Source organism: Lepisma saccharinum, chromosome 10 (assembly GCF_977018435.1).
Source record: "Lepisma saccharinum chromosome 10, izLepSacc3.1, whole genome shotgun sequence".
In the NCBI taxonomy this organism is placed as follows: Eukaryota; Metazoa; Arthropoda; class Insecta; order Zygentoma; family Lepismatidae; genus Lepisma; species Lepisma saccharinum.
This window is the reverse complement of record NC_139238.1, coordinates 12,417,200-12,444,525: the sequence shown is the minus strand read 5'-3', so window position 1 is coordinate 12,444,525 and position 27,326 is coordinate 12,417,200. Positions and strand designations below refer to the sequence as shown.

Below are 27,326 nucleotides of genomic sequence, written 5' to 3'. Positions count from 1 at the left end.
ATCTCAATGTGAATTGATACAAAATCTTCAGGGATACGTCAGCAGATTATCGTGTTTAAATAATAATAATAATAATAAATTACTAACAAAAGTGACACACTTGTAACACACAGCTGGAATTTTCTTTAACCAAAGTAGTAGTAATAGTATCTTTCTAACGATTTTCTTCAAGCACTAAGACATAACTGAAAATTCCTTAAATACGCGTATCCTAAACTTTTTCTAAAATCAGAAGTGCAAAGTAAAAATCTTTAAATATATCCTATATTATTTTTAATGAGTTTTTCTTGGTTTCCTCATTTCAAAATTTGTAGGATGTAAATATCACAACCCATGGCATGAGAAGAAAATATCGAAGGACGCACATAAATTGTTGGTGGTTAGTAGAGCGCGGGAAAGGGGGGGACACTAAATCAATATCCTTCATAGGGCGCGAAAATATCTAGCTTCGAGACTGGCACTTCAACACAATCGGTTTAAATATCAAAAAAATCTTAAAACGATAATAATTTGCTCCATACGTGTGGAATATTTGGTATAGTCAAATGGTACAGCTAATTTGACTTTTTTAAAAATATAGCCATTTTCACTTTGTTGCACATTAATTGTACAAGTTAAATTTGAATTTCTGGACTTAGATGATAATTGTGAATGTCGTTTTGTTGAATACGCATGAAATGTTCTTGTAGAGTAAAATATTTGACGCAGTGCCGTAACAAAATTTGGGGCCCCTATATACGATCAGATTCTTCCTATTTTTCTCACTTCTATTTTTTACATTTTTTGTATCAACCCCATGGGATCCGAGGCCCCTCCAAGCGCGACACCCCGGGCGGTCCTTCCACTTCGACCACCTCTTGCCACGCCACTGTTGGTTGCACCTTCTTTTTACATAGCAACATGCATATTATTGTCCTAACAATTAAAAGAAGCCAATTCAACTGAGTTCCATGAAGAAATTTCAGTTCAAGGTCAGTAGGGTACAGTACCTTTATAATTACAATTTGTAATTAAAGGATGTTATAATGAATACATACGCAGTCAGTCATGCTAGAAACACCAGTTTATTCATTGTTATTCAAACATTCCAGGAAAGAATGGAATATACAAAAACAAGGTGATGAAATTAACACGCCTCGTCCGGATTTTTTATCTTTTTTGAACCAAATGCTGCAAACCTGCAAACTTTCATTGGCAACGAGTAGCAAGCTATTGCCTCCTCCTTTTCGAAAATCTGTGCTGTGAAAGTGTACATTCTTCCCAGGACCATACCAAATTTGTCGTGGAATTTGCGAATCGAATATGGTTTCGTCCCATCTGCACATTTTAAAACCTGCAAAATAAATATAATTTATTCTTCTTAATTGAACTCAATTTATGTTAATGTGTTTCTATTGTAATGTACGGTCTTCTTCTCCTTATCGTATCATTTTCTACGTGCAGACATATATATATATTTTTTACATTGGCCTGTGTCGTTGTTCGTTCACGCTGTCGGTTGGGGAACGCGTTCTCGTCACCCTTGTTGGGCTCCAGGAATGATTTTTATTTCCGAATGCACTTTTCCCAATTTCACGTGGAAGGGGGACAATTTTTACTTAGTCATCGCAAGACTTGTCAAACGTCAGGGTCTATCTTTCCAACCTAGAAGAGTGGGGGGGGGGGATTGCGGACACAATATTTCTCCTCAGTAAACGCCAAAAATATTTCAAGCTTTCGATAGCTAACGTCACTCTCACTTCTACTCTGAAGATGAGAGTGACGTTAGTTCTCGAAAGCTTTGGAATCTTCTCCACAACTCACCTCGTCGATAACCCGAGAGAATACTTTCATCAAAGGAAAAAAATGTCTTCAGTAGAAATATTGTTTGAAAGCATTGCATAAAGTGCACAAATCCATACGCTGTGAACATCTGTCTGGTCCATTTCAGTTATCATCAAATAGAAAAAAAAGTCAATTATTGGCTCCCTGTACTGTTCAACTGTGTTAACTAAGCGTAATGTATAACACCATCTGGGTTGTGAAATGGATAGGATGGTTTTCTTTTAATGTTCTTGTGTGTCAAAGTGGATAAGAATACATGGTATTTCATTAATTCACTAGTACAGCACTAAATCTATACTTGAGCGTAACAGTGCGTAAATAACGCTTTCGGGTCTCGTCCTGGACCTTCTCTTGCAAATCTGCTAAATGTCCCGTCATAAGTTTGAGCAATAATAAATTTATCCTCCAGTTTCTACTTATTGACAATTTTTACAGAAACAAATAACCCGTCAGATATGGGCGCTATTCACCGGATGTTTACATTTCTGTGCTTCCTTGGCGGGGACGGGAACTGCACTTCCGGTTTTTAAAAGGTTAACATGGAATTCAAAGGTGTAAAGGCAAAAAGGCAATGTCTTCGGAAAAGGCGACAATTTTTGTGTGGCTTTGGTTTGAACATGAGATGGGGAAGAAATAATTGTTCTCAGATATCTATGCATCGTTTTCAGACAGACCGGATACGGGAAAATCTGTGCATTGAGGCAGTAAAGCGAAAAGATTGGACACACACATGAGGACGTAGGCTCTGCAGTCGGCACTTCATCAAATTAAATGAAAATATTTTACATGTTTCGAAAATTGTAATTGTAATTGTCTAACGCACATGTGTTGACTAAATTTAAAAGTTGGAACTATTTACAATCATATTATAACAAATTTGCCTTTTGGTTGTTGATAAGCGCTCTCTCCGTGGGCGTCGGGAGGGCTTGTCGAACGGGTCAGTCTATCCCCCCCCTTGGAAATTGGCATCGCTCATTTCAAGTTGCTAAAAAGCAGAAAGTTTGTAGTTTTTATTGTTAATAACAAAAATAAAGTTAACTTGTGTCGTGTATTAAAACACACGCAGATTGCACTCAAGATGTCGAGTAGATTATAAAAGATATGCACCGCATAATCCAATATTATTTATTTAAGAGCAAATTGCCACTTGACAATTTATAATGAACTCCATTTATATAAGCCAAAACACAATCTCCTTCTACAAACATATTGACTATTTCAAAGGTGTTATGCACTATATAGTCTATTTACATACGTAGCGTCACACACGACATTCCCTCGCGTCGATGAAATTTTGCATTTGCAAAATTTTTGTTACATCTTTTATCTACTTCTTTTTACCATAATCATTGAAATCTAATCTGTCAGGTGGTTTTGGTTTTGGGCTTGGTTGTTTGTGAATGTCCATTCATCAGATTCATCACTTCATCACTCATCCCCATCTTCGCAAATTAGCCAAGAGGCACAAAACTCAAAGTAAAATAAACTAAATCAATCAATCAATCAAACGCAAACATTAGTTCAGCAGGAGATTTTAAATCAACAGTGTTTAGAGCCATTCAGATACTACGGATAACATCTAGCAAAGCTTTATTTAAATCAAAATGCTTGTCATCTTTTCTAGTTTCATATATTTTACATTTCAGAGCACTTTTAATGATTTGAACGTGTTCCTCAGTTTGTCCATTACTACCCGGATGATAATTCGGTGAATGCATCAAAGCAATCCCTTGATATTCACAATATTTCTTGAATTCTGCAGATTGGAAGGGAGGACCATTATCCGTAACTAAGGTGTATGGCTGATTGATTATACCTTGATCTTATCCTCGTCATAAATCCCTTTCCCTGAATGATGTAGACGATACAACTTCACGTTCTGGTCAATTAGTAAATGATTCAACAACGAGAAGCAACACTTCCCTTGAATATGGAAATAATTCATGTGTGCTCTCTCCCAAGGCTTCCTTACGTCTTTCCAATCATTGTATTCTTTCCTGTTCGTATCGGGTTTTACGGCATTTCATACGTTTCATGATCTCACGTGATCTTCAATGTACTTGTCTACGCCAGGCCACCAATATCTTTCACGCAATAGCAAATTCATTTTAACTATTCCATTGTGATTATCATGATATTTCCTTAAAACTTGCTTCCTCGTTACATTAGTTACAATAACTCTAGAACTCCATAGCAATATATCTTCTTCACATTGTAGTTCATTTCTTCTTCTTGTCAGCGCTTCGAACTCATTTGCATCTATATTTGAATCCCTCGTCTGAGATTCTGGCCAACCTTGCATAACGTATCTTTTGACCTGTCTTAACATCATATCTTGTTCTTGCAAAGTTCGGAAGACATCTTTCATACGATCCGTAAGTTTTTTGTTCTATAAATATATATTTGGTTTTAGTTTTTCAGCTATGCACCAGTTACATTTGCTTGACATTTCATAATTTTACAATTTCATAATTTTATAATACAATATTATATTTTGCAATATAGTTGGTAAGTACATATATTATTTCCTTAGTCGGATTCTTCAAAAGTGTTGACAGGGCCTTTGGCCCATTATATCCTGCTTCTTTTCGTTCTCTTAAGAAATAATCACGCGTAGTTACATTTAAGACGATATTCAAATAGACCAGTGGCGTGGAGTGGGATTTTTAAAATTGTTACCGGTTATCAGTAGGACATTTAAGGGAGACTTGGGCACCTCCCCACCTCATGCCCCCCACCCGCCCAATGTATTCTTCCAAGTAGTTCATATAATATTAATCTGGTACGTCTGCAATTCAATACTAGATTTTAGTAAAGTTATTATTCAGGGAAAAAAATGTTGACATAAGGACTGAAGTGAAATCGCAAACATTGGTTGTTTACACAATAATACGTAATTTGATACTTACAGAAACATCGAAGGCTACTTATAGAGCAGATCAATCCGACGACTCTTCTTTGAAAATAGTTATATGATGCTGGGGTCCCGGGTTCGAATCCTGGCTTGGGCATGGATGTTTGTGATGTCTATTCATCAATTTCACCATATCGTCACTCATCCCCATCTTCGCAAATTAGCCAAAAGTGGCACAAGCGAAGCAAAATCAATCAAATCAAATCAAAAAACTTCTATGATGCTGTCATAAAGAGAAGTTTTTCATTTGAATTTGAATGTTTGTGTGCGTCATGGTCCATGTTATCCACACCTGAATTCCACGAGTTTTTTTTCACATGGCACATGGCCAACAAAAGAGTTTCGACAACTGCGAACATCCACATAACCACGGATAGTCGTTATACCACGAAACATTGAAATGTCGGTCATATCCAGCAGAACACTTGGTTTTTAAATCGTTCAAAATAGGCTTTGGCCTCCCTTTCGCCACAATTTCGCCTTTTTCTGCAAAAGAACGAACCGAAAGATTGCTTTAAGATATCTTCTATCGCACGATTACACACACTGTTCAGATAGGATGAACCCGCCACCTCGGAACTCGGAGCAAGCTCCATTAATTAATTGACAATGCCCGAAAACAACTTAGACGAAGGACACCACTCACAAAACTCGCACTGCACAGTTCCTCCCACAAACCGTTGTTTACTTTTGTAACACGTGAAGCACCCTCCTTGCCCCCTCCCCTCTCAGCATCGGCGCTTCCCCAATATTTCCTTCGGAACCTGCAAGAAGTCCAGTTCTACTACTGTTGAGATCTTAGTTCTTTTGAAACCAGATTTGCCCAAATCGCGAAACTTTTCGTTTCAAATAAGACGTATGTAGAGTAGATGTAGTCTTCATCTGTTTCCTAACTACTCCCACTCCCATGTTTCGCTAAATCCACTGAAATCTCATTTCTGACACCACTACTATTTCGTATATTTTACGACCTTTGCTACCTTTAAGGCTTTCGCTTTATAGGATAATCGTGACGATGAGGATGTATGGTGAATAATTGAAATAAAATTATTATTTCTTTGTGTATATAATTATTAATTTTTATAATTATGTAAGTAAAATAATAACAACGAACATTGAAATAACCATTTCTTGCTCAGTTATATGATGCTGGGGTCCCGGGTTCGAATCCTGGCTTGGGCATGGATGTTTGTGAATGTCTATTCATCAATTTCATCATTTCATCACTCATCCCCATCTTCGAAAATTAGCCAAAAGTGGCACAAGAAGCGAAGTAAAATAAATCAAATCAAATCAAGGAAAACAAAGGAAATAAAATATATGGTACTGATTGTGTGATGCTCATACGAAAGGAAATGTAAACATAGGTTTTTTTTCTTGATTTAAAATTCAATAATTTTATGGGCAAAAATAGCAAACATTTTGTGTAGAAAAATATAAACCATAAATAGTGTTATTATCATTAAACTGTAAATAAGCATGACAGCTGATATTTTTCGAACTATCAGTAAAAAATCTCCAAAATTCAGCTACAAAGACTGTAAAAATATTTAAGTTAATATTTTAAGTTGCAATTATAGAGTACAACAAGAATGTTTTAGTTTCACTGGAAGAAACGTTACAAAGTAACAAGCAAAATGAAAAAAGAAAATTCTTGTTTGTAGGAACACAGATATTGTTAATTTAACAATAGAGTTTTTAGTTTGTCTTTGAAGTTATTGCGATTAGTGAGGGACTTCATGGAAGGAGGAAGTTCATTCCACGCTCTTGCAGCTGAATATGTACATCATGTTTCGAAAAGCACTAGTGTGTGCTTTGGAAGCTCAAGTTTTGATTTTCCCCTTGTTTCGTAATTATGTATTTCCTTTCTGAATTTTAATTTCTGGAATAGGTTTTTAGGTGTTTTGGTTGGTAAAAGATTATGAATAAAACAACACAGATGTAATTTTCAGCGTCTGACCGACCATGTTCAACATTTTGTTTGCGTTTACGGTTAGAAGGATATGATAATAGTTTCATATATGGTATTCGAAACGGAAACATGAATTTTGGACTTTCTGAATTTTGGTTTTGTTTCGAACGGATAGATTGTGTAGAATAGCATTCAAAATACTAATATTGTTAAACCGAAAATAGTGCCATTATCATTAAGCTGTGAATAAGAATGGCAGTTGATATTTTGAAATGATTTTTAAAATAATCGCCAAAATTCAGTTACAAGACAAAAAAATATTTTCAGTTACAATTATGTAGTACATGTAGAATGCTTTATGTTCACTGGAACAAAAGTTAACTGAAGTTATTAGCTATAGTTTTATTAACACACTCAACAACCTTCACAGTAGGTTTATATATACAGAATCAGAAACAAAGAAATTTATATTTACATGTAATTTGTTATTTGCCTTAATCAGCTGTTCAAATATTTTACAAGGCCGTTTACCAGAAAAGCTTTTCTGTAAAAAACAACATATATATCTACATGTGTGGTGGCTAAAACCCATGTAAGCAATCTTAAGCGTATTTTTTTTAAAAAAATATGTAAAAAATCCGATTTGCATAAAAATAATCAATAATGAATTTTAAAAATAAAAATAATGATTTTTATTCAGCCTGACCGAAATTGATGAACTTTGACAGAGTTTTCATTTAGGTACTAAAGAAGCGGTTATCAATGAAATAGGTATAAAATAGACAAAAGCAGTTACTATAAAATGGGTCTTTCGCTCAGAAATGAGTTTGAGTTTGAGTTTGAGTTGGTGTTTTAAGTCCACTTTATGCACAGTAAGGCTAATCGGGACTGGACCTACAGTTTAAAGTGGGATCCGAACCACTTGTGCCTCCACCGGGTATCGAACCCGGGTCCCCTTGATTACAAGGCAATGACGCTACCACTGCGCCATGGGGGAGGCCCCTCGCTCAGAAATGGCCTGACAGGATTTTTAAATGTAAAAGCCTACATTTTTAGGCCCAGGAATAGAAAATGCATTTTTGTGTTAAATTACAAAACAATCTTCGAGTTCAGCGCATCCAATGTTTTTCATAAGTTGGCACCACTGCTTGTATTAAGGGCACGTAGCGTATGTTAAGAGGGTTCTAATATAAAGCCATATTAGGCTTACAGCATAGGCCCAAATTCCCTTGGACAACCGTGCAGTGCAACTAATATAGATTCGGTGAGGAAGAAATTTTCGGATATCAAAGATAGTTTTATTCATTACACTTTGGAATACTTATAAATAGTTTTGTTACGATTAAATGTATTTAAATAAATAACAAAAATACAAGGTGTTTCAGAAATAATTGAGGGGTTAAAAAAATGTTTTGCAAGTAAAGTATTCAATTTACGTTAATGAAACCAGTCCAGAACGATAGAGGAACGCAAACTGTTTGTGTATGTTTTGTTAAGCTGAGAGTTCACTTCACTTCCTGCCGCTAGGCGACACTCAAATCACCCATATCACTCACAGTGTTCTGTGCCATGTTTTGGTCCCCAAGATTAGCAAACCTTACACCGTGGGCTTCTTTTTGTGGGGTTTCATCAAAGACAGGGTATTCGCTTCACAAATGCCGAGGTTTATAGCAGCCTTAAGGGAGCGTATCATCGCGATAGACACTATCGACAGACTCATGTTGGTTCGAGTGTGGCAAGAACTAGACTATCGTGTCGATGTGTCACCCGTCGTGCACATATTAAACATTTTAATGTGTTAAGAAATGATCGTTCTGGACTAGTTTCATTATCGTCGGTTCAATGCTTTACTTACAATATTTTTTTGTAATCCCTCTATTATTTCTGAAACATCCGGTAAATAACGTCTCCATCATGTTCAAACTGCCGCTTACAGATGGCGCTGAAGTAGTAGTCCTTCCCAAGACCGGTGCACTTCTTTTGCACGTAGATCTGGCAACATGGCACTCCATTGCCGACGGTGCTACCATCTGTTGACGAAATGTTACCTCGCAATTGCCCTTAGTACAGCCTTAACTTCATTCTTGGGCTACTTCAAAGAAAATAACTTACCGGATCCTGAGGGCATTTCAAATCTCTCGCTTGCATGGCCTCTACCACAACGTTTTCGTCTCCGTGATCCTTGGCTACTTGCTCCCCCATGTGTTTGCATCCCTCCTCTTGCACTCCGCTCATTATTGTGGTCTCTCCCTTAACGTCGCCAGTCTCTCTGACATCATAAGCAGCCTATTAGAAGAAAAGTGTATAGAATAAGTTACTATCAGAGCTATAGGCTTCTACGCTCTAAAGCCCGACCGACAAGGGAATAAATTTCAGATTGCCGAAGCCGGAAATCTCCCGCGTGGCAGTCAGAAGCTCTACCGACTACACCACCGGTGATCCAATTAACCAGTACACTCACATGAAAACGATTAGATCAAAGTTAACCGCATTCAATTTTGTGTAAAGCTATGTTAGTGACTGCCACGGTTCAACGGACATCCCTATAGCGACAGCACGTGCTGTGTTGCCACGTTCAACATACATCTTTACTGCGTTGAATAAAAATCTGTATAAAATAGGTTTCACAATGTGAACTGAAAATGATGATAAGTTTTAAAAACAGCTGGAAAGAGCTTCAAAGCAAAACCAAGATCAAATTTGTAGAACTACCCAATACTAAGACAGAGTTATCTCACAAAATTGATAAGAACTTTTCTTGGCTTCAAAAGACATGTCTGTGCATACGAGCATACTGGCAGTAATTTATTTCCAATTCGACCACTGATCTAATCATGAAGATATTGCCATATGCCTCCCCGATGGCGCAGTGGTAGCGTCCTCGCCTTGTAATCTAGGGGTCCCGGGTTCGATACCCTGTGGAGGCACATAGTGGTTCGGATCCCACTTTAAACTGTAGGTCGAGTGCCGATTAGCCTCTCTGTGCATAAAGTGGACTTAAAACAACAATCCAATCAATAAATCTACTACTAAATGAAAGAATAATTGCAAAATAAGATAATAAATATTTACTATATTCCATTTTAGAGTGGTACGAAAAGTTATACTTACTTCAAGATTGTCACCTTCTTCACCAAACTTCTTTAACACTTCAACGCATCCTAGGATGTAAGCGTTACAATTGTTATCCATCCGAAAGGTCACGTTTATTGCCAATGACCTTTCCTCATCTACATCGCAATTCTCGAAATCACCAATGTAAACTTCGTAGCCTTCACACTGCAAAGAAAAATTAGCCATAGTTTGAGCACGATTGTAAACAATTCACGTAATAAAATTTGTGACAACATAAAAATCAAGCAATGTCTCTTTATGTAACCTCTTCAACGCTTTTATCGACATTGATATTTAGCGTCGTTTTACTTCTACTTTTGACTAATCGCGACGATGAGGATGACTGATGAATAGATGAAATTGATGAAAACATAGAAAAATAAATGATCAAGTGAGGAAGTATGTTCGGGAAAAGGCATATTAAAAGAGAACAAAATATCGAAAACTAGAAAAAAGTTACAATCAAAGAGAAAAGATACCAATCATATGAATAAGGAAGGAATAAACGGGGTATTCCTTTTTCCAAAAGGAGAGTCAGAAGATCCGCTTGACATACTGGGCGCAAATGAAGAACGTTTATAAATAGGACCTGGAAGTTGATGACCTAAAAAGTATAAAAAAGGACCTCTTAAATGACCTTAAAATAATTTAAAAAATACCTAAAAATTTTAAAGGAGGACCTAAAACAATATTCGCCCTTAAAATGAAAGCTTGATTTTTTCATAAATTACAAGAGACTAGTTGAATAATTTGATAAATTGAGTTTGATGGCTTAAACTATCGAAGCAAAGGGGAAAAGCCAATTAAGTGTTTGTAGTTTTCTGTACTTTTACTTCAAGGTTACATAAAATATTCCACAAGGATTTTCTGTGCAAATCATTTGCCTCCTTTGAGAGTGCGCCTCGCACGATACAGTAGTCGGTCAACATCTGAAAATAGAGTTTTGTTTCTTGTGAACGAGATTATATATATATATAATTTTTATGTTGTGACTTTTTGACTTTAAAATCGCAGATTTAAGCGATACTAGTGGCCAACAAGGGAAAATAAATATGTTAGTTATGATAGCATTTAAAATTGATGGAAGAACTGGGAAGGAGAAGAAAGAATTGTCAAATATTATTTTAAAAATGCAATAAAGACTGCAAAAACACTGACAAATGACCTGAGAGCCAAAAAGGTCGGAAAATGAAAAAAGTAATAATAATAATAATAATGCAAAATAAAAACAATGTTTTCTGGTTCTTCTAAGTAATGTTAGACGGAATACTGTAAAGTTTAGCATTGTGTTCAGTGCCAAGAAGGAAAGATGATTTGTCATCAACTTCCTATCCCTATAACCTGTCCCAGCTAACTGTAGAGCAGGGCCGCGCATAGCAGAGAAGGAGGAGGAAAATCGCGTGGTGAAAGCGCAGCATTGCCAACCTTACGGTCCTGACCGTACATGTACGAACGTACGGTCCAACCCTTAGTCTGGCTTGTCAAAATTTACTCTTGCAGTTTTATCCCTAATATTTCCCTAAGAAATTCTTAAGCCAATCGTACGGACCTGGAGACAAAAATACGGTCTGTTTGCCATGTACGTTCGGTATTATCCTCTTCAAAAGTTGGCAACGCTTACAGAGAAATCGGGTAACTCCCGTCGCCCATTACACAATCCCGTTTCTCTCGCTGTTCGTTGGTGGAGCCGTCTCGCGTCACTACTTGCGCAGGGACTTGTTCTCGATCGCCTGGTCTACAGTTAGCTGGTACGGAGTTTAGTTATGATTGTGCACACTTATCACACTTCCTAACACACATCTTACTATTTTCATTCTAATTTCTGAACGTACGCCATTCTCCTCAAAAAGCGCTTAAGATCTCTATGCATTTCATAGTCGGCAAACGCTCTTTGTATTCTCTCATCTAATGTAATGTACTGACGTCGTCTACGTTTTCCTTTAAGATTCAAGGCCCTCCTCTCACATAAGTAGTCGTCGTACACAGCTTCTAATCTTAAAGTCTTCACTAATTGGTACACGTTAGGACTTGACTTTTCCGTCAATATATTAACTGTATGGTTCCATCCCTCGACTGCATTGTTAGTCCTGTGCCGCTGTTGGGAGCAGTTCCACATGGAAATGTCGAAAACAGAGTTGTTCATCCACTGTTCAACGAAAGAATCCAAAAAAATTATCCATGTCGTGGGTTGGCGCATCTTCCATCGCACACAGCCATCCATCATCGACGTCAGCCACAGGGAGGTAAGCCAGAGCTGAACACATTCTTATACACAGCCGCACGTCTGGATCTGTTTTGTAATCGTTTGTCAGTCCCAACTCCTGCACCTCTCGCCACAAACATTGGTTAAAGTGATAATTACAACCACTGATCTGAGTCTCGGGAAATACTTTCTTCAGAGACGCTATTGCTGCTGCACGTACGCAAATGTCGCTAATTCTGGTAAACAAATTAGAAATCGTAGAGGAAAATCCAAGCAGGGTCGCTTATGACGGAAAAAAAAACAGTTCTTGCCTTAGTGTCGCAAATGACGGTGTCGGAAATGTCGGAACTCCATGAATTTCAACCGATAGTTCCCGATACCACTGCATCGACCGACTCCGATTCAGTCCTAATTATAACAATTATCAGGCATCCATGGGGCTGTAACAGTATCGACATTAGTGCGGGTATAGGCTCAACACTAGTAATTATGAAATATTTCATTGTGCATTCCGCCTCCCCCCCCCCTTCCCACACCAGAATGTGCAATTATGTAAGTTCCACCTTTACAATTTCAGTCCCCTCCGAAATAAAATGTTGCTTACGCCAGTGATTTAGGCATTGTTCACAATAACCCCGCAATAGCATTGTCCAAGTGAACAAGCACACCTTTATGTTATTTCCTGTAGCGAGACAAGCCGAGGCCTCCGAGATGCGTATACTTCGTGTATATTAATCGTGTGTTTTTGTGAAATACATGTATTTGAATGAGCGAGTTGTTCTAAAATGTGTTCCTGTAAATGTATTTATTTCACAGTAATAATAATTACACGTTAGTAAAAAAAAAAAGTGTGTTCAACCAGCGCGAAATACATTTAAGAATTTGTGTATGGTAATATTAATTACACAGATGCCGAACTTGTAACTACTAATTATATTCCTTTAATTAACACGAAAAAATGTTGATAGTTATTCTATGTCCGTATTATTGCTCATAAGTTGTCTGAAATTGTGTAGTTCAAAGTTCAAAAGTCACCTCTTAAAAACATCTAATTTACTAAGCCACTTACTTCTTCAAGCTATGTTCCGGTTTACAAAAATACATCACTTGAAACTTGAAAGAAATGTAATGTACGTACATCAATGGAATTTTACGACTTCGTTAAATTAGCCTATTTCACAAATACATTGTCGATAATTTTATACCTTTGTACTCAGTAATGGACGTTATATTTCCTCTTTGTCGGTTATTTCTGTCAAGGACAGAAATAAATCTTTATGATTATTGCGATGTAGTTAGTGAACTATTACAAAAATGTGTACTTGCGTCTCCAACATTTAAGGTAATTGGTAATATAGAACAAAAAGCTGTAGACAAGTTGCTTAAGTGAAAATTTACTAGTTTATAAACAATCTGAATAACGATTTATTTCGTACACTTGCACAGTCAGTCCTTGTGATTTCATGTAACCTATTTGCTTTATTTAAATTTATACTCTGTATAAAAATAGGAAAGCGAGATTTTATCTCAACCTGCTCTAAATATCACAAGTACAAGGAGCAATATAAATAGGTATATGAACTTATATGTCAGCATGGTACGATTTCAATACATGCCCAAGTACCTACAGTTACAAGTAAATTGTCCTTGTAAGGGATGAAAGAAATACACGCTCATATTCCTAAAACTTGCGCCGTATCCTGGAAAACAACTTGTCTCTTGATTTTTACCATATCTAGCTTGTCTACCGAAAAGAGATATAATTATGTATATGGATTTTAGAATACGAATTTCTTCTAACAATATCGTATCATTACGTATCATATGTTAACTTGCATCATCTCAACCTAGACTCCTCCTACTTTTATGCGTGTCACTCCACTTTACCTCTGCAATAACTGGGAAATGCATTATGCTGAAGTTAACAGATTCTTTAATGTTTCCTGCCTGCTACGAGACTAAAGCGTAACTCGAAAATGAGAGGTAAGCTACGATATTTTCATGATAGATCATGAGGTTTATTGTGTTGTCCTGCTTTTTGCTTTGACTTCTTAATTAAAGTAAGTCGCTTACATTAATATTCCCATTTTCCGTGTGATCGTAAATCATAGGCTTTAATTACTGTTAGATCATTTAAGGTTAGTGTTCTTAGCATCCAGGTATTTCGAATAGGTTAGACTAGTACGTTTGCTGCGGCAACACTTTACTATAAGTGAGACGGATTTCTTCAAATTTACAGGAGAACGTACTTACGCAAATCATTTTCTGTAGCGTTGTTGAAGTTCGGTAATATAATTTTGATCCATTTTAATGCGAATGCATGTGGTTTTCTACGAAAATCTCTTCGCTATTGGAGCTGCCGCCATTTGTTTTCTGCACGAGAGAACAATGTTCCGTGTGTTAGATAGCGTAAACCCCATAGTCAGTGTTTCAAACCACGCCGTGTTATCGCCACAAGATGACGTGTCGAGGATGCGTCGTGAAGTTGTTGCTGGGTGTGGAAGATGCCGTGGAATTTGTAATTCAACAAGGAATCTGGAAGAATGAAGTGGAATGCAGAACGTGGAAAGTTAAAATTCAAAAGAATTCCGTGTATTTTCTTTCATCGAGAAAAACCGATGTTGCCCGTATATGCTAAATTGAACGAAATGAGTGCTAATGAAACCTAACCCAAGAGGCCTAACCTAACCTCGTAGGCATACCTCGTCCCCATGATGGTTCGTGGGGCTATCGTGAATTTTTGGGGCTAACGTCAATGGTCTCATAATTACTCTTTATGTAAAAAATTGAACTTTTTTCCGTGAAAAAATTTCGTGAAGTGTTTTTAATTTTTTTTTTAAATTTAGGTATTTTTTGGTGAACAAGGCTGCAACACTGCATGTACACTCCAAATCGACAAAACACTGGCACAACTCGCGATGAACGGATAAGCTATCGCCATATTGTATGTGGAAATAAGGAAGAACAGCAAGTACTCTTTAATGTAAGAAATAGACATTATTTTCGTTAGAAATTCATTATTTCACCTAAAGAAATGTTCCGCAATGCAGAATAGTACGTTAGCAATCTAAAAAGTGCGAAATAAATGATTTAGAGGTGTCTCACCTATAGTAAAGTAGTACCAATTTGCTGCATTAGTATATGTACACTTTCTGTCTTTGCTTGATTTAACATTTTAATACGAAACATGGTTTTAAAAAATTGTAAGCTTAACCTTCAACCAAACCAGTCAAACTTGTGCAACCAAATATATATTGGATTTCTAGAAAATTAAAAATATAGTCAAGTTACACGGGAATTCAGTTTCCAAAGTTCTATGACGAGTTGTCATAAGGCATTTTGGTTGTTAAGTTTCGTGCGTGCATGTTGGAATATGTCTCAACTCACGTCCAAAGACGATGCACTCTTATAGTGTGGAGAATTCACGACAGGTGGAAGGTTAATGCAGTAATAAAACTTGGTTGCTTCCGTGGTTACGCGAAGAGTCGCTAGATGGCTCTGGCTTGTGTACATATTTAAATTGTAAATGCTCGGTTTACGCCTTAACTAATGGTCAGTTGCCTAACAAAGTAAATTCCATTGTTGATTAAGCCCCATGGCACTTAACTTGGTTTTGAAATTATCATACTTATCAATCCTTTGTTTGAAATCCGATTTTCTTGCGGTTTGCTTATGCACAGGGACATTTTGAAGTGCCGGCCGCTGCACGCATGGGCAATTTGCAGTTATGGCGGAAAATTATAAAATTTACAGCGTTTTCATCTAAGTATCGACGTATATCAAAAAGTAACAAGTTTATTTGAATATGCATTACAAAAGGATTCTTAACACGTACACATGCATGTTAACGTTTTGTTTCTCAAACAAAACAGTTCGAGTCTCGTTGCATGTTTCGTAGTGTTAAATGTACATGATAAAGTTTCAGGAAAAGCGCAAAGTAGTATAAACAGCCTTGATATACTACTTGGTGACTTCATTTTGTCTGTGAACGGATTAAAGTTACATTGATTTGTGTGTTGTCGGTTATTGTGTGATTTGGTGGATTGAAATTGTGTTTAATTTGTGTCAATTAAGCGTGTGTGATCTTCGAGAAGATATATAAGAATATAAGTAAGAAGTAAAGTAAAAGGCCGTTTAAGGTCTACAAACAGAGTCCAAATGGAAGAAGACTCAAACGATAGTCATAATGCTGCATTAATGCATGAAAATGCTAGTGTTCAAGTTAGTTATGTGGATCCCGATGTTCCTCCTTCTCCGGCGCAATATATCGAAGTGGATAACATCAATAGTGAGGAGTATCAATGTAATAATTCACAAGAAGGATCAATGTCTCAAAACACAGAAAATTGTATCAAATCTCAGAACAGAAGGATCTCCTATCAGAATTTATATGAACTCGACAGCTCTGGCCCATACATTGTCTTGATACAGGGTATAGGGAAAAATATTGGAAATCTAGCTGGGGGAAGCCTGGGAAATAAATTTAGGAAGGCAGAAATACCAGTGAAACATATTGATCAATGTGGTCGTAATAGAGTTAGAATTACGTTTAAACCTGCTCTGGAGGCAAACAAATTCGTCAAAAATACAAAATTTCAAGCTGAGCTCTCGATCAAATCTCGTATACCGCAATCTTTACTTCAACGAGAAGGACTAGTTTACGGGATAGAATATGATGTTAGCGAGCAGGATGTACTTGATGGCGTTCAATCGCCTATCCCAGTCATTGACGTCAAACGCATGAAAAAGAAGTTGTGGAAAAATGATGGAACATTTTTGCTACGAGATACAAAACTTATATGTCTGACATTTTTGGGGCGTATAATTCCCCAAAAAATAATCATAAATAGCATGATATATGAAGTTAATCCAAGGCAAAAAGCTGTTCTTCAGTGCAGACAATGTTTCAGATATGCACACACGGCAACTCAGTGCCGTTCCCAACCAAAATGCGCAACCTGCGGAGACAATAAGCATGGTTCCTCCTGTAACCTACCAGCAAAATGCTCTAATTGCCAAGGAGCTCATTCAGCTCTTGATAAAAATTGTCCAATGTGGCAAAGAGAACAACAAATACAGGAGCGAATGGTGAACGATAATCTCTCTTACCGTGAGGTTAGAGAAATTATTGAAGGCACATATATACAACCACCATCTATAGAGGAAATTCTGAATCCCATTGTAAACAAAACAGATTTTCCTCCTATTCAGTTTCGTGCCCGACTAAATACTTCACCTAGAGGCTCAAAAATTCCAAATCATAATGCACAACCTACCCTTACATCTAAACCTATCATAATTGCAAATCACAGCCCCAACATTAATAAATGGCAAAATCATTCTGTTGGATCAAATTTAACTCCAGTTGCTTTAATGTTTCATCATCCTATTCCACATACATCAGGGAAGACGATAGAAGTACATAAAAATATCAGAGTGACACCAAAAGAAAAAAGGAAACATCCTAGGAAACCAAGGATACATACTCATTCCAACCCTTCCACACCATCAATTACAGATACTTCTTCTGCTGAGTCAGAACCCAAGACCTCTTTAAATATAGCACAAAATGCTTATTCTAATTCTAGCTCCTCAAGGGTACAGCATGCTAATTCAATAGATAAAAACTTAGAACAATCATCCTCTTATCTCCCATCTGAAAATATTCAAGAGGTTTACACCTCATTATTAAAGACAATACCGCTTCTATGGTCTACTCTTGTGCAAATAAAAGAATTACAGCAACAGAAACTTCTTTTACAACATATTAATACCCTATCTACAAACCTGCTGGCCGTTTTACAGAATCTCACCTCATAATAAATCAATTATATAAAAGTTAACTAATATGACATTATTACTTCAATGGAATGTCAATAGTTTCTCTGCACGTAAACCAGATCTACTAAAACTAGTGACGGAAAGACACCCTTTAATACTATGTTTACAAGAAACTAAGGGTCGTCAGCAAGAAATATATAGAATTTCCCATTATCATTGTATAGGACCTCCATACAAAGATACGGAACGGGGAATTGGTATATATGTCCATGAAAAGGTAGCCTACCAGGAAATACAATTACATAAACATAAAAAACTATTCCAGAATTATAAAGTAGAAGCAAGAGCAATCCAAATTTACATAGCAGGATATAAAATTACGATAATCAATGTGTATATTCCTTCCAATTACAATTCTCAAAATATAAAACAAACTGATTTACAAGCTTTAACATTCAACATACCCAGTCCTTATTTAATTGTCGGGGACTTTAATGGGCATCACGATGCTTGCGGTATGCATACAGCAGATAGACTTGGCACTAGTATAGTGGATTGGATGGACGACAACTCTTTCATCGTTTTAAATGATGGATCACCAACACATATACCTCTAAATGGAAGTAATCCAACATCAATTGATCTAACTATAACATCGGACTCATTATTCCCTCAATTTCAGTGGTTCATAGAGGATGAACTCCATGGTAGCGATCATTTTCCCATATATATTCGTGCCCAATTTTTACCAAGCCAACTTTTTCCCCCCGTCCAATTACCAATTCTCCGCTGGAAAACTAACAATGTAAAATGGGAATTATATAAAATATTAATAGATTCCCTTATTTTAAGAAAACATCTTACTTCCTCCCAGCCTATATCTTATTCACTGCTACTTCAATATATTACTAAAGCTTTAGATATACTAACCTCGCGTAAAAATACTCATTGTGAAACAATGTTTCCAAAGATACATTGGTGGACGACAGAATGTGAAGAGGCAAAATCAAATAGAAAAATCAGAGAAAAACAATATGCCTCATGTCCCAATCCTGAAAACCTCATATCATGGAAAAAATCCGTAGCTCAAGCACGAAAAATATACTTACAAACCAAACGACAAGCATGGATTAACTACTGCAATTCGATAGACATGCAGGAATCATCCCGAAATATTTGGCATAAATTCAATTCTTTACGCAAACCACGTTCTCCTCAAAAAAGACCGATAGATGACAGTTGGCAACATCAATTTCTCTCCCAATTAACTCCACCATCTGTTCACCTACATTATGATAATAACGAGAATCTCCCTTCAAAATTTACAAAAGATTTTCCACCTGTAACCCGAGAGGAATTAACAACAATTCTTAAAAATGTGAAAAACACAGCACCAGGTCTTGATGGTATTCCGTACCAGGCCATAACACATTTACCGAATACCGGAACAGATATTCTTGTTTCACATTACAACAATATATATCAAACCGGCATAGTTCCGTTAGAATGGAAAAATCATGTAGTTGTTCCAATTTTAAAAGCAAACAAATCTCCGGACCATGCATCCTCATACAGACCAATAGTACTAATTTCAGTTTTGGAAAAAATATTTGAGCGCACAATGAAAAATAGACTATCCTGGATATTAGAACGTGAATTTTTTTTTAATTCCACACAATTTGGATTTCGAACTAATCTTAGTAGTCAAGATGCTATAACCACTCTAACAGCAGCAATTCAAAATAGTAAAATTACACGTTCCTACTGTTTCGGTTTGTTTATAGATATTGAAAAAGCTTATGATTCTATAAATTTAAATAATCTTTGTCATAAATTAGAGAATCTTCATATACACCCAAAACTTTCAACAATTGTGTGGAATCTATATTCCAACAGGATTATATTCGGATGGTTCGCCGACAAACTAAGCGATCCTCGTTCCACTTCAATCGGCATACCTCAAGGCTCACCTCTGAGCCCTCTCTTATTTAATATCTATACGAATGAGATACATGCATTACCAATTCTACCATTTCATCCCCTTCAGTATGCAGATGATTTTTGTTTCTATAACATTACAGATGATGCTACTCAAGGTATAATAGCAATGCAGAATTTAATCGCCATCATAAGAGCGTGGTTTTTCAAAGAAGGATTATCCATCAGCGAAACAAAATCAAAAATTATTTGTTTTAATAATAAACGATTGGATACTCATCCTATCAATATACCACACATTTCTAATATCCCAGTAATAGAAACACATAAATATTTAGGTATACATTTTGACAGGCGATTCACATGGAATACACACATCACGCATTTAATCAATAAAGGCAGTAAATTAATAAATATACTCCGTAGTATCACAACAATTAAATGGGGTGGCCACCCCAAAATCTTACTGCTATTTTATAGGAATTGTTTTCGATCAAACTTTGAGTATGCAGCCTTTAGTTATGTGGGTGCAAAATTAAGTCTTTTAGAAAAATAGACATACTACAGAGAAAAGCTTTGAGGACCTGCTTAGGTCTCATGCAGTCCTGTCCTAATGTCAGTGTATATATGGAAAGCAGAGAAACTAGTTTGACACATAGACGGATCCAATTAACAATAAAATTTCTGCTCAAAACCTGGGAAAATCATACGCACCCATTCAATAAATTATTTGAAATACAAAAACAATGGACAGAAAATAAAGCCATAGATCCTAAACACACATTCTTTTATTTTGTATATTGCCAATACATAGACCTGGAATCACGTGCAAAGTCTTTTACCTTCCAACATCCTTTAATTTATCAATTAGACATACCCTTATATACCCAATGCAATATCCATTTCAGGGATTTAGGAAGACATATCATGTATAAAGAGAAATGGCCAACACACCTAATCATATATACTGATGGATCCAAAGACCGCCTAGGTGTGGGTTGTGCTTATTTCATTCCAGATCAAAATATAAACAAACAATTCCGTTTACCACCTGACACTTCTATTTTCACTGCAAAAAGTTATGCAATATATAAAGCTCTCACATACGCTATCCATAATAATTACACAAAAATTCTCATCATAACAGATGCTTTAAGCGTATTAATGGCGCTGAGTTCCTCATATCCTCAGATTTGTAAACATCCTTTATTCATCATACTTATAATCCAACAAACTCAGTATGCTAATGGAAGAAATATCAACGTCCAGTTTAGTTACGTAAAGGCTCACCAAGTAAACACGGGAAATGAACGTGTGGACACATATGCCAAAGCCGCTCGATCATCGGAATCTACCTCACTTGCGAGACTTCCATGCACGGACCTTCTTCCAAGAGTTAAATATAAACTTCAAGATAAATGGAAACAGTGGTGTATAGAACAATTTCAATCCACGGGCAACACATATAAATGGTTTGCAGAACATTCACAAAACAAACCTTGGTATTACCCATATAATTTTCCAAGATCAGTTATTACTTTTATAACACGTCTACGTACAGGTCATGTTCGCACTAATGATCATTTATCACGACTACATATTACAACAAAACAAGCCTGCGCATGTGGAGAAGATAATCAAGATGCTACACATCTCTTTTTACAATGTCCCAATTTCGACAGAGAACGAGATAAATTATATAGTGGTTTACGTCGAAATAGAATTCCATTCCCTACATCTCTTACTGCCCTGCTCACGGACCCTATTCCTCCCACCATATGGCTTCTTTATGGATATGCAAGAAGATGTAATTTGACGATCTAACAAACAGTATAAATAAATATCAATAGATGTTGTTTTTTTTCATTCTTGTGAAATATAAGTGAATAGCGAACTAAATACTTTAAAAAAAACTCAGGAAGATGACTAAAATCGACTACCAGTTGATAGGGTCAGAAAAAGAAGAAGAAGAATTCTCAAACATGTAAATTGGTGATTTGTCAAAACAATCGTGCTGTGCACAAAAGGATGGGGGAACGAGTAGAGGAAGAAAGAGAAGAGAGCGCGGGTCATCGTTTGCCGGATGAGGGGAAGAAGTGCAGACGCTAATTTTGCACGTTTGCCGGAACTTTTGCATCGCCCGAAGAATAAATGATTATTCAGTCTGACGGGTATTTGAAGTGTTACATATCGGCTACAAAGAATCGAGGAATCAGGTCTTCGCCACCGAATTCTGAAGAGAAAAAGGTGAACCTGGGATTCTGGTTGCCAAGATAAGTAACTGGCCAGGAAGGTAAGGTGCACATTGCTTAAGAGTTTTCCTTCTGGAATTTCGATGCCGAATTGCACCCTGAAGAAACGCAGTAAGTTGATATTTCATTTCCACTATTTGATACGGAATTTCGAGTGAACTTGGTGCAATTTAGTTGTTGCTTGGAGACGTAGCGCTGCAGATAGAATAATATAAAAGAACAAAATGGGCGACGCCGCCATCTTTAATAAAAGGTGATTTTCGAGTGTTCTTATCAAAATAACAAGAACTCCCGTGTATTACGAAGGTGCACATTGCTAAACACGAGTTATAAGATACATACGGGTTGTTTTAGTGAAGAGATAATTGACATTTTTGAATAAAGGTTGCTTCTGCGCGTATGAATGTTCACGTGACGCAGATTCTGGTATGCTTCGATTTTGCAACCTAACTTATACGAGTAAATATGTTGCTTCGCAATATCACTTGTGCAGATTGAAAATCTAACAGGTTCTTCTTGGGGTTCTTCAAGTAAATAGGACTGAATATGTACATAACCCCTGGAGGCATTTATTAATGTATATTTGAACATAAAAATGATATGTGGTTTGCCTAAGCATTTGAGAATTGTTTGCATGCATGATCTCAATAGCATTAAGAGAGAAATTTTACACTAACTATTGTGTTCTATATAGCACGAATCTGAGTGCTGTTGTAATAGCTGAGTTAGCGTTGAATTAATATTACAGTAAGAAATTCAGCGGTGCACCATAACGTTATTTTTAATGTAAACAAATGCAATTGCTTTTCAATTAAATGCTTAACTCAAGTTCTTTCAAAAATTCTTTACGCGTTCTTTTAAATCAGCTTACTGGTAATTAGAGCATGTAACTTATGTGTGTCTCGTTAATTCAATAAATTGACTTATTGTTTCTTGTATATATATTACTGTTATTTTACATTAACTCTCTTATGTGTTTCGTTAATCGCGATAGTGCAATAAATGTCTAATTCTTTCATTTCAGAGGGGGGAATTCCGCATGTGTCCGACAAATGGATTGGTGTTGCTACTATTGATAGTGGGTGTTGTGATCTGTAAATTTGGTATTTTGAACTTGACGTCCTAAGGTATAGAATTTTATTTCGCGGTAATTTGCAGGCGTTACCAGCGTTATCAGGCAAAACCATTCAAGCTTTTCACAAGATTGTTGAAACTTAATTATTGAGTCGTTGCTGCCGCGGAAGATCCCGGTTTAAACCAATAAGTTTGAACAATTTTTCTTGTGAACAAATAAGTTTGAACGAATGTTATTTAGCTCTTCACAGTTCGAAAGTTTATTTATTACCAAATTCCAATCTTACAAGCTCTTTCCTCAACCTAACTTTTACAATATTATCTTACTGCATAAGTTGAATCGTAAGGGTCGGTTCCACAGCAATTCAATAACAATTATATATTAACGATGATAACTCTTTAGGAATTTACAGTAAGTTTCAATGTAGGATCATATTTTATCTCTATCGAATATTTTGTCCTTGGTAATTTGAAAAATGAAGGTACATTATGCAGAACGGCAAAGGTTGGATTTTACTTTTATCAACATTATTCACGTATTTTGTAATGCCGTATAACATTTGAAATGTTCTTGATGTGATAGCAACGTTCTGAATGAATAAAAAAGGACGATTCAGTCAGAAAAATAAATGCTACAAATTGACTATAGTTGACTTGTCCTGTAACGTCACGGAAGCTGGTTTGTGGCCCGTATATAAGTACCGTGCGTTCATTTCGATCTTCAGCCGAGAGATCGGGAGAAGCGTGGCGGGCGGCGCTGACGGAGATGCCGACATTTGCTGCCTGTAATGCCCGCTTATTTTTATGGACATACGCAGACATTTTTATAAATATTGCAAAACGTGCACTAACCTGTGTTATAACACGCAAAAGTTCTTCTGTAATTCATCCAAGTTCTGCCCTTATATACACAAATAAATACGCTTTAGAAACGATGTTAAGAGCGACATATAATAAAACATTTTAATCATAGTATTCACCAGTAACGTCCTGCTTAAGTTTATATCCTTGAAAGAATTTTGTGTCGATGGGGATCGTTTGGAGGTTTCGAATGTGCAACACTGTATCAAGATTACGCTGCAGACGAAACCGTTAAAAGTCAATGGTTTTCGTGAGCTTCCTTGTAATCCGAAATCTCCGAGCTCGAGTTTTTTGTTCCTTCGCGACTAGATGAAGACAGACCTGTGAATATAGTGGCGAGCAGATGTAAACCAAGAGCGTGTTAATTTCGTACTGTGCACAAGTGTGTTATTCTTGGTTACTTGCCGTTACTTGTTTGTGTTATTGCATTGTGTATGTGTGTTGTGTCAGTGAGACGATTGGAATGCCAGCCGCAAGGTTCGCGTTAGAACAAAGAACTTTTATGTATGACACTTACGTGAAAATAGACTCGTGTCGAGACGTGTGTAGGCAATTTGTACAGAAATTCCCAGGTGTTTCACCTCCACATAGAGATACGGTTAGACATCTTGTCCTTAAATTACGAGAAACTGGATCGTTAAATTTTAAAACAACTAAGCAAAAACGACGGATTCTAACCGAAGCAAAACTCGATGAAATTGGTGCAGCGTTAGAACGTTCTCCAAACAAACCTCTACGCCGTGTTTCACAGGAGATGGGCGTGTCAAAATCATCAGCACATACAGCCACTAAGCTACTAAAATTAAAACCGTACTCTTATAACACAGGTTAGTGCTCGTTTTGCAATATTTATATAAATGTCTGCATACGTCCATAAAAATAAGGGGGCATTACATGCCGCAAATGTCGGCATCTCCGTCAGCGGCGCGCGCCACGCTTCTCCCGATCTTTCGGCTGAAGATCGAAATGAACGCACGATATCTCGGAGACCCCGGACAAGCGCCTGAGTTGAATAGCACCATAAAAACACCGTTCCTACCGACGGTAGTTATATTGCTGTTTGTTCTGTAGGAATAGTTACAATCAGAGAACATATTTATATGTAAATATATATTTATGTATGAAGCTGAAATCAGTTGCATTTTCTATTATCTTTTCGCATCATGATACAGAGACTCTAAAATTTCAGCTTTTATTTTCCATATTTCTACATGTATTAGGTTTTGGATCATATTTTATATATTTTAGTAATTTTTACATATTATTTGCATATTTCAGATCATTTCTCAATATATACTACTCCATATTCGTGCAATAACTACATGTTTTCGTGGGACCGATACAGTTGGGTGAATTTCTGCGAAATAACTGACAAATCTGAAATACACTCCCTTTACTTTTTGCGAAGTTGAGAGCAGTTTTAGTCAATATAAATCCATCTTAGGAGACAACAGAAGGAAATTTACATTCAGATCCTTACCATATATTTCTTTATACATTGCTTTGGAAATAGAAAATGAAAACACATTTTGTGTTGTTAAGCAATTAATGTCAATTCTGTATTTTATGTACCTCGTGTAGTGTCTTTTATTATTAAAAAGTAAATTTTTGCAATTTTAAATGAATAACTAACTTCATATTTTGGTAAAAATAACTAAATATATATTTATATATTTAGCACATTTTTGCTACATACGAAATCCGTCACATGGCTATAATGTATGTGTCGGAAAGATGTCACCAGAAGAAAATAATAATCTGTGCTAAAAATAGTCCGTAATTTGTATTGTATTAAAATCTGTCTTATTATATTCAACGGTGTTCGTCTATCATTTTTATTTAATCCTTCTCCATATTCGAGTGACTATACGTTTATTTTTTAAAACATGAATGTGATTTATTGTGTTGAACAATTCGATCACTGCTTTGTTATCACAGTTTACTATGATTCCTATGGATTAATATGTGGTTATTACTGCAAGAAGAAGAAGAAGAAGTGGTTCCTATGGTCCTAATACTTAAATGCAATAGATATGGGAAAAACTGCTTAGGGGTAATCCCAAATAAAATGTAAATAAAAATAAATACTTAAATGCTTTTCGCTAGAATATTAAATGTTTCGTTCATCTGCATCCTTCCAGGATTCAGTCGATCAGGAAAATCAGCGTTGTCTCTTGATGTGTTTTAGCCGGACCTCGTGGCTGAGTGGTTACCTGATCGTGCTTCGACCCCAGGAGTCCCGGGTTGAATCCCGCTCGGGCATGGTTGTTTGTAAATGTTCATTCATCAATTCATGTTTTGTGGAAGTAAGCAGCTATTAAAAATATGAAAGGGTAAGTGGACAAACTTAGACGGATTAAAGCTTTCTAAAGATATCATTTCAACCCACCATAAATTGTAAAAGAGAGATCACCTAAAATTGCAACTTACTGAACACCTATACAGAGCAATCACCTATTTGTGAAACATATCTGCTATTCAAAGGATATAAGGGTAAATTAGATCGACTGTAATAGCGAGATTCGGTTTTTCAAAGGAAGTCACTGAACACACAAAGTGATAAATTGCCATATCTGAATGGAAATATCGTTCAAAATGTACAGATGTAACAAAATCAAGTGTGATCAGATGAAATAGAAGATAGTACTTCTAGGAATATTAAGTTATATATTCATCTTATCCGAAAGGAATTCCAACACTTTGAACACCTGTAAAGACATTCACCACATCTGTAAGAAGTTGCTATTAAAAGTGTGCAAGGGCATAAGTGGATCAATTATGTGGGGAAAAAATAACGTAACTTACTATTGCCTTTGCTGCGAAAGTCGAAGGAAGAATAAAGGTAAAACTGAAACATCCAAGAAGAAATACAGTGGGCGTCATTTTCCTCCAAAGTCTCTTCTCCTCCAGGTGAAATAAAGTTACAAGGGCGTTCTCTTTAATTTATATATCGTTCTCGAAACTGATTGTGACACACAACAATAGAGGCAGCACGGAACCACATATGGTCTAACCATTGTTTGTTGTGAAACATGCGTTACGTAACAGTACGCATATGATCATATATTTATTGTACATCCAATACACAGTCTTCCTGCGTGTGATTATAATATAATGTTTCACACTCAGCCAAACAAAGTCCCGGTAAAGTTGATAAAGCATTTTGAAGGTCATTCCATAAGGGAAGTTGTGTGGCGTTTTTTGAGGAAATTTAATTGTTCTGTAATAATCACGCTTCCAAAAGTTAAGCACGCGATGGTAATGGAAAAGTAAAGCTTTGATTAACACAAAATTTCACATGAAGGTAGCAAATGTCTATATGCATTAAAGAAAACAAGAATTGTGTACAGGGATAAGAAAATATTTACTTTTCCTAAGTTATATGATGACGTCACATTTGGTTCATTAACATATTGATATTTAAAGGCAAACAAATCAAACAAAACTTACAGT

At 36.3% G+C, this 27,326-nt stretch overlaps 1 protein-coding gene across 1 annotated transcript; it reads right to left on the bottom strand.

Annotated features, from left to right (window-relative positions):
- Window positions 1-1,045: 1,045 nt before the first annotated feature.
- LOC145994210 (uncharacterized) lies at window positions 1,046-26,803 on the bottom strand. The gene is made up of 4 exons (XM_083130305.1): window positions 26,679-26,803; window positions 9,762-9,929; window positions 8,763-8,936; window positions 1,046-1,333 (listed from the first exon to the last, which is right to left on the bottom strand). The coding sequence occupies exons 1-4, from the start codon at window positions 26,754-26,756 to the stop codon at window positions 1,127-1,129; spliced, it is 627 nt and encodes a 208-aa protein (XP_082986431.1). The 5' UTR covers window positions 26,757-26,803; the 3' UTR covers window positions 1,046-1,126.
- Between the last annotated feature and the right edge of the window lie 523 nt (window positions 26,804-27,326).

What these genes read in the sequence shown, in the direction of transcription:
- LOC145994210 (XM_083130305.1), bottom strand. Translation starts at nt 26,756, where the DNA reads ATGACGCCCACTGTATTTCTTCTTGGATGTTTCAGTTTTACCTTTATT. An exon ending in CTTTCGCAGCAAAGGCAATA is followed by an intron (nt 9,930 to 26,678) that starts GTAAGTTACGTT and finishes TTTTCTTTGCAG; the next exon opens with TGTGAAGGCTACGAAGTTTA. An exon ending in TGAAATGCCCTCAGGATCCG is followed by an intron (nt 1,334 to 8,762) that starts GTAAGTTATTTT and finishes TTTATTTTGCAG; the next exon opens with GTTTTAAAATGTGCAGATGG.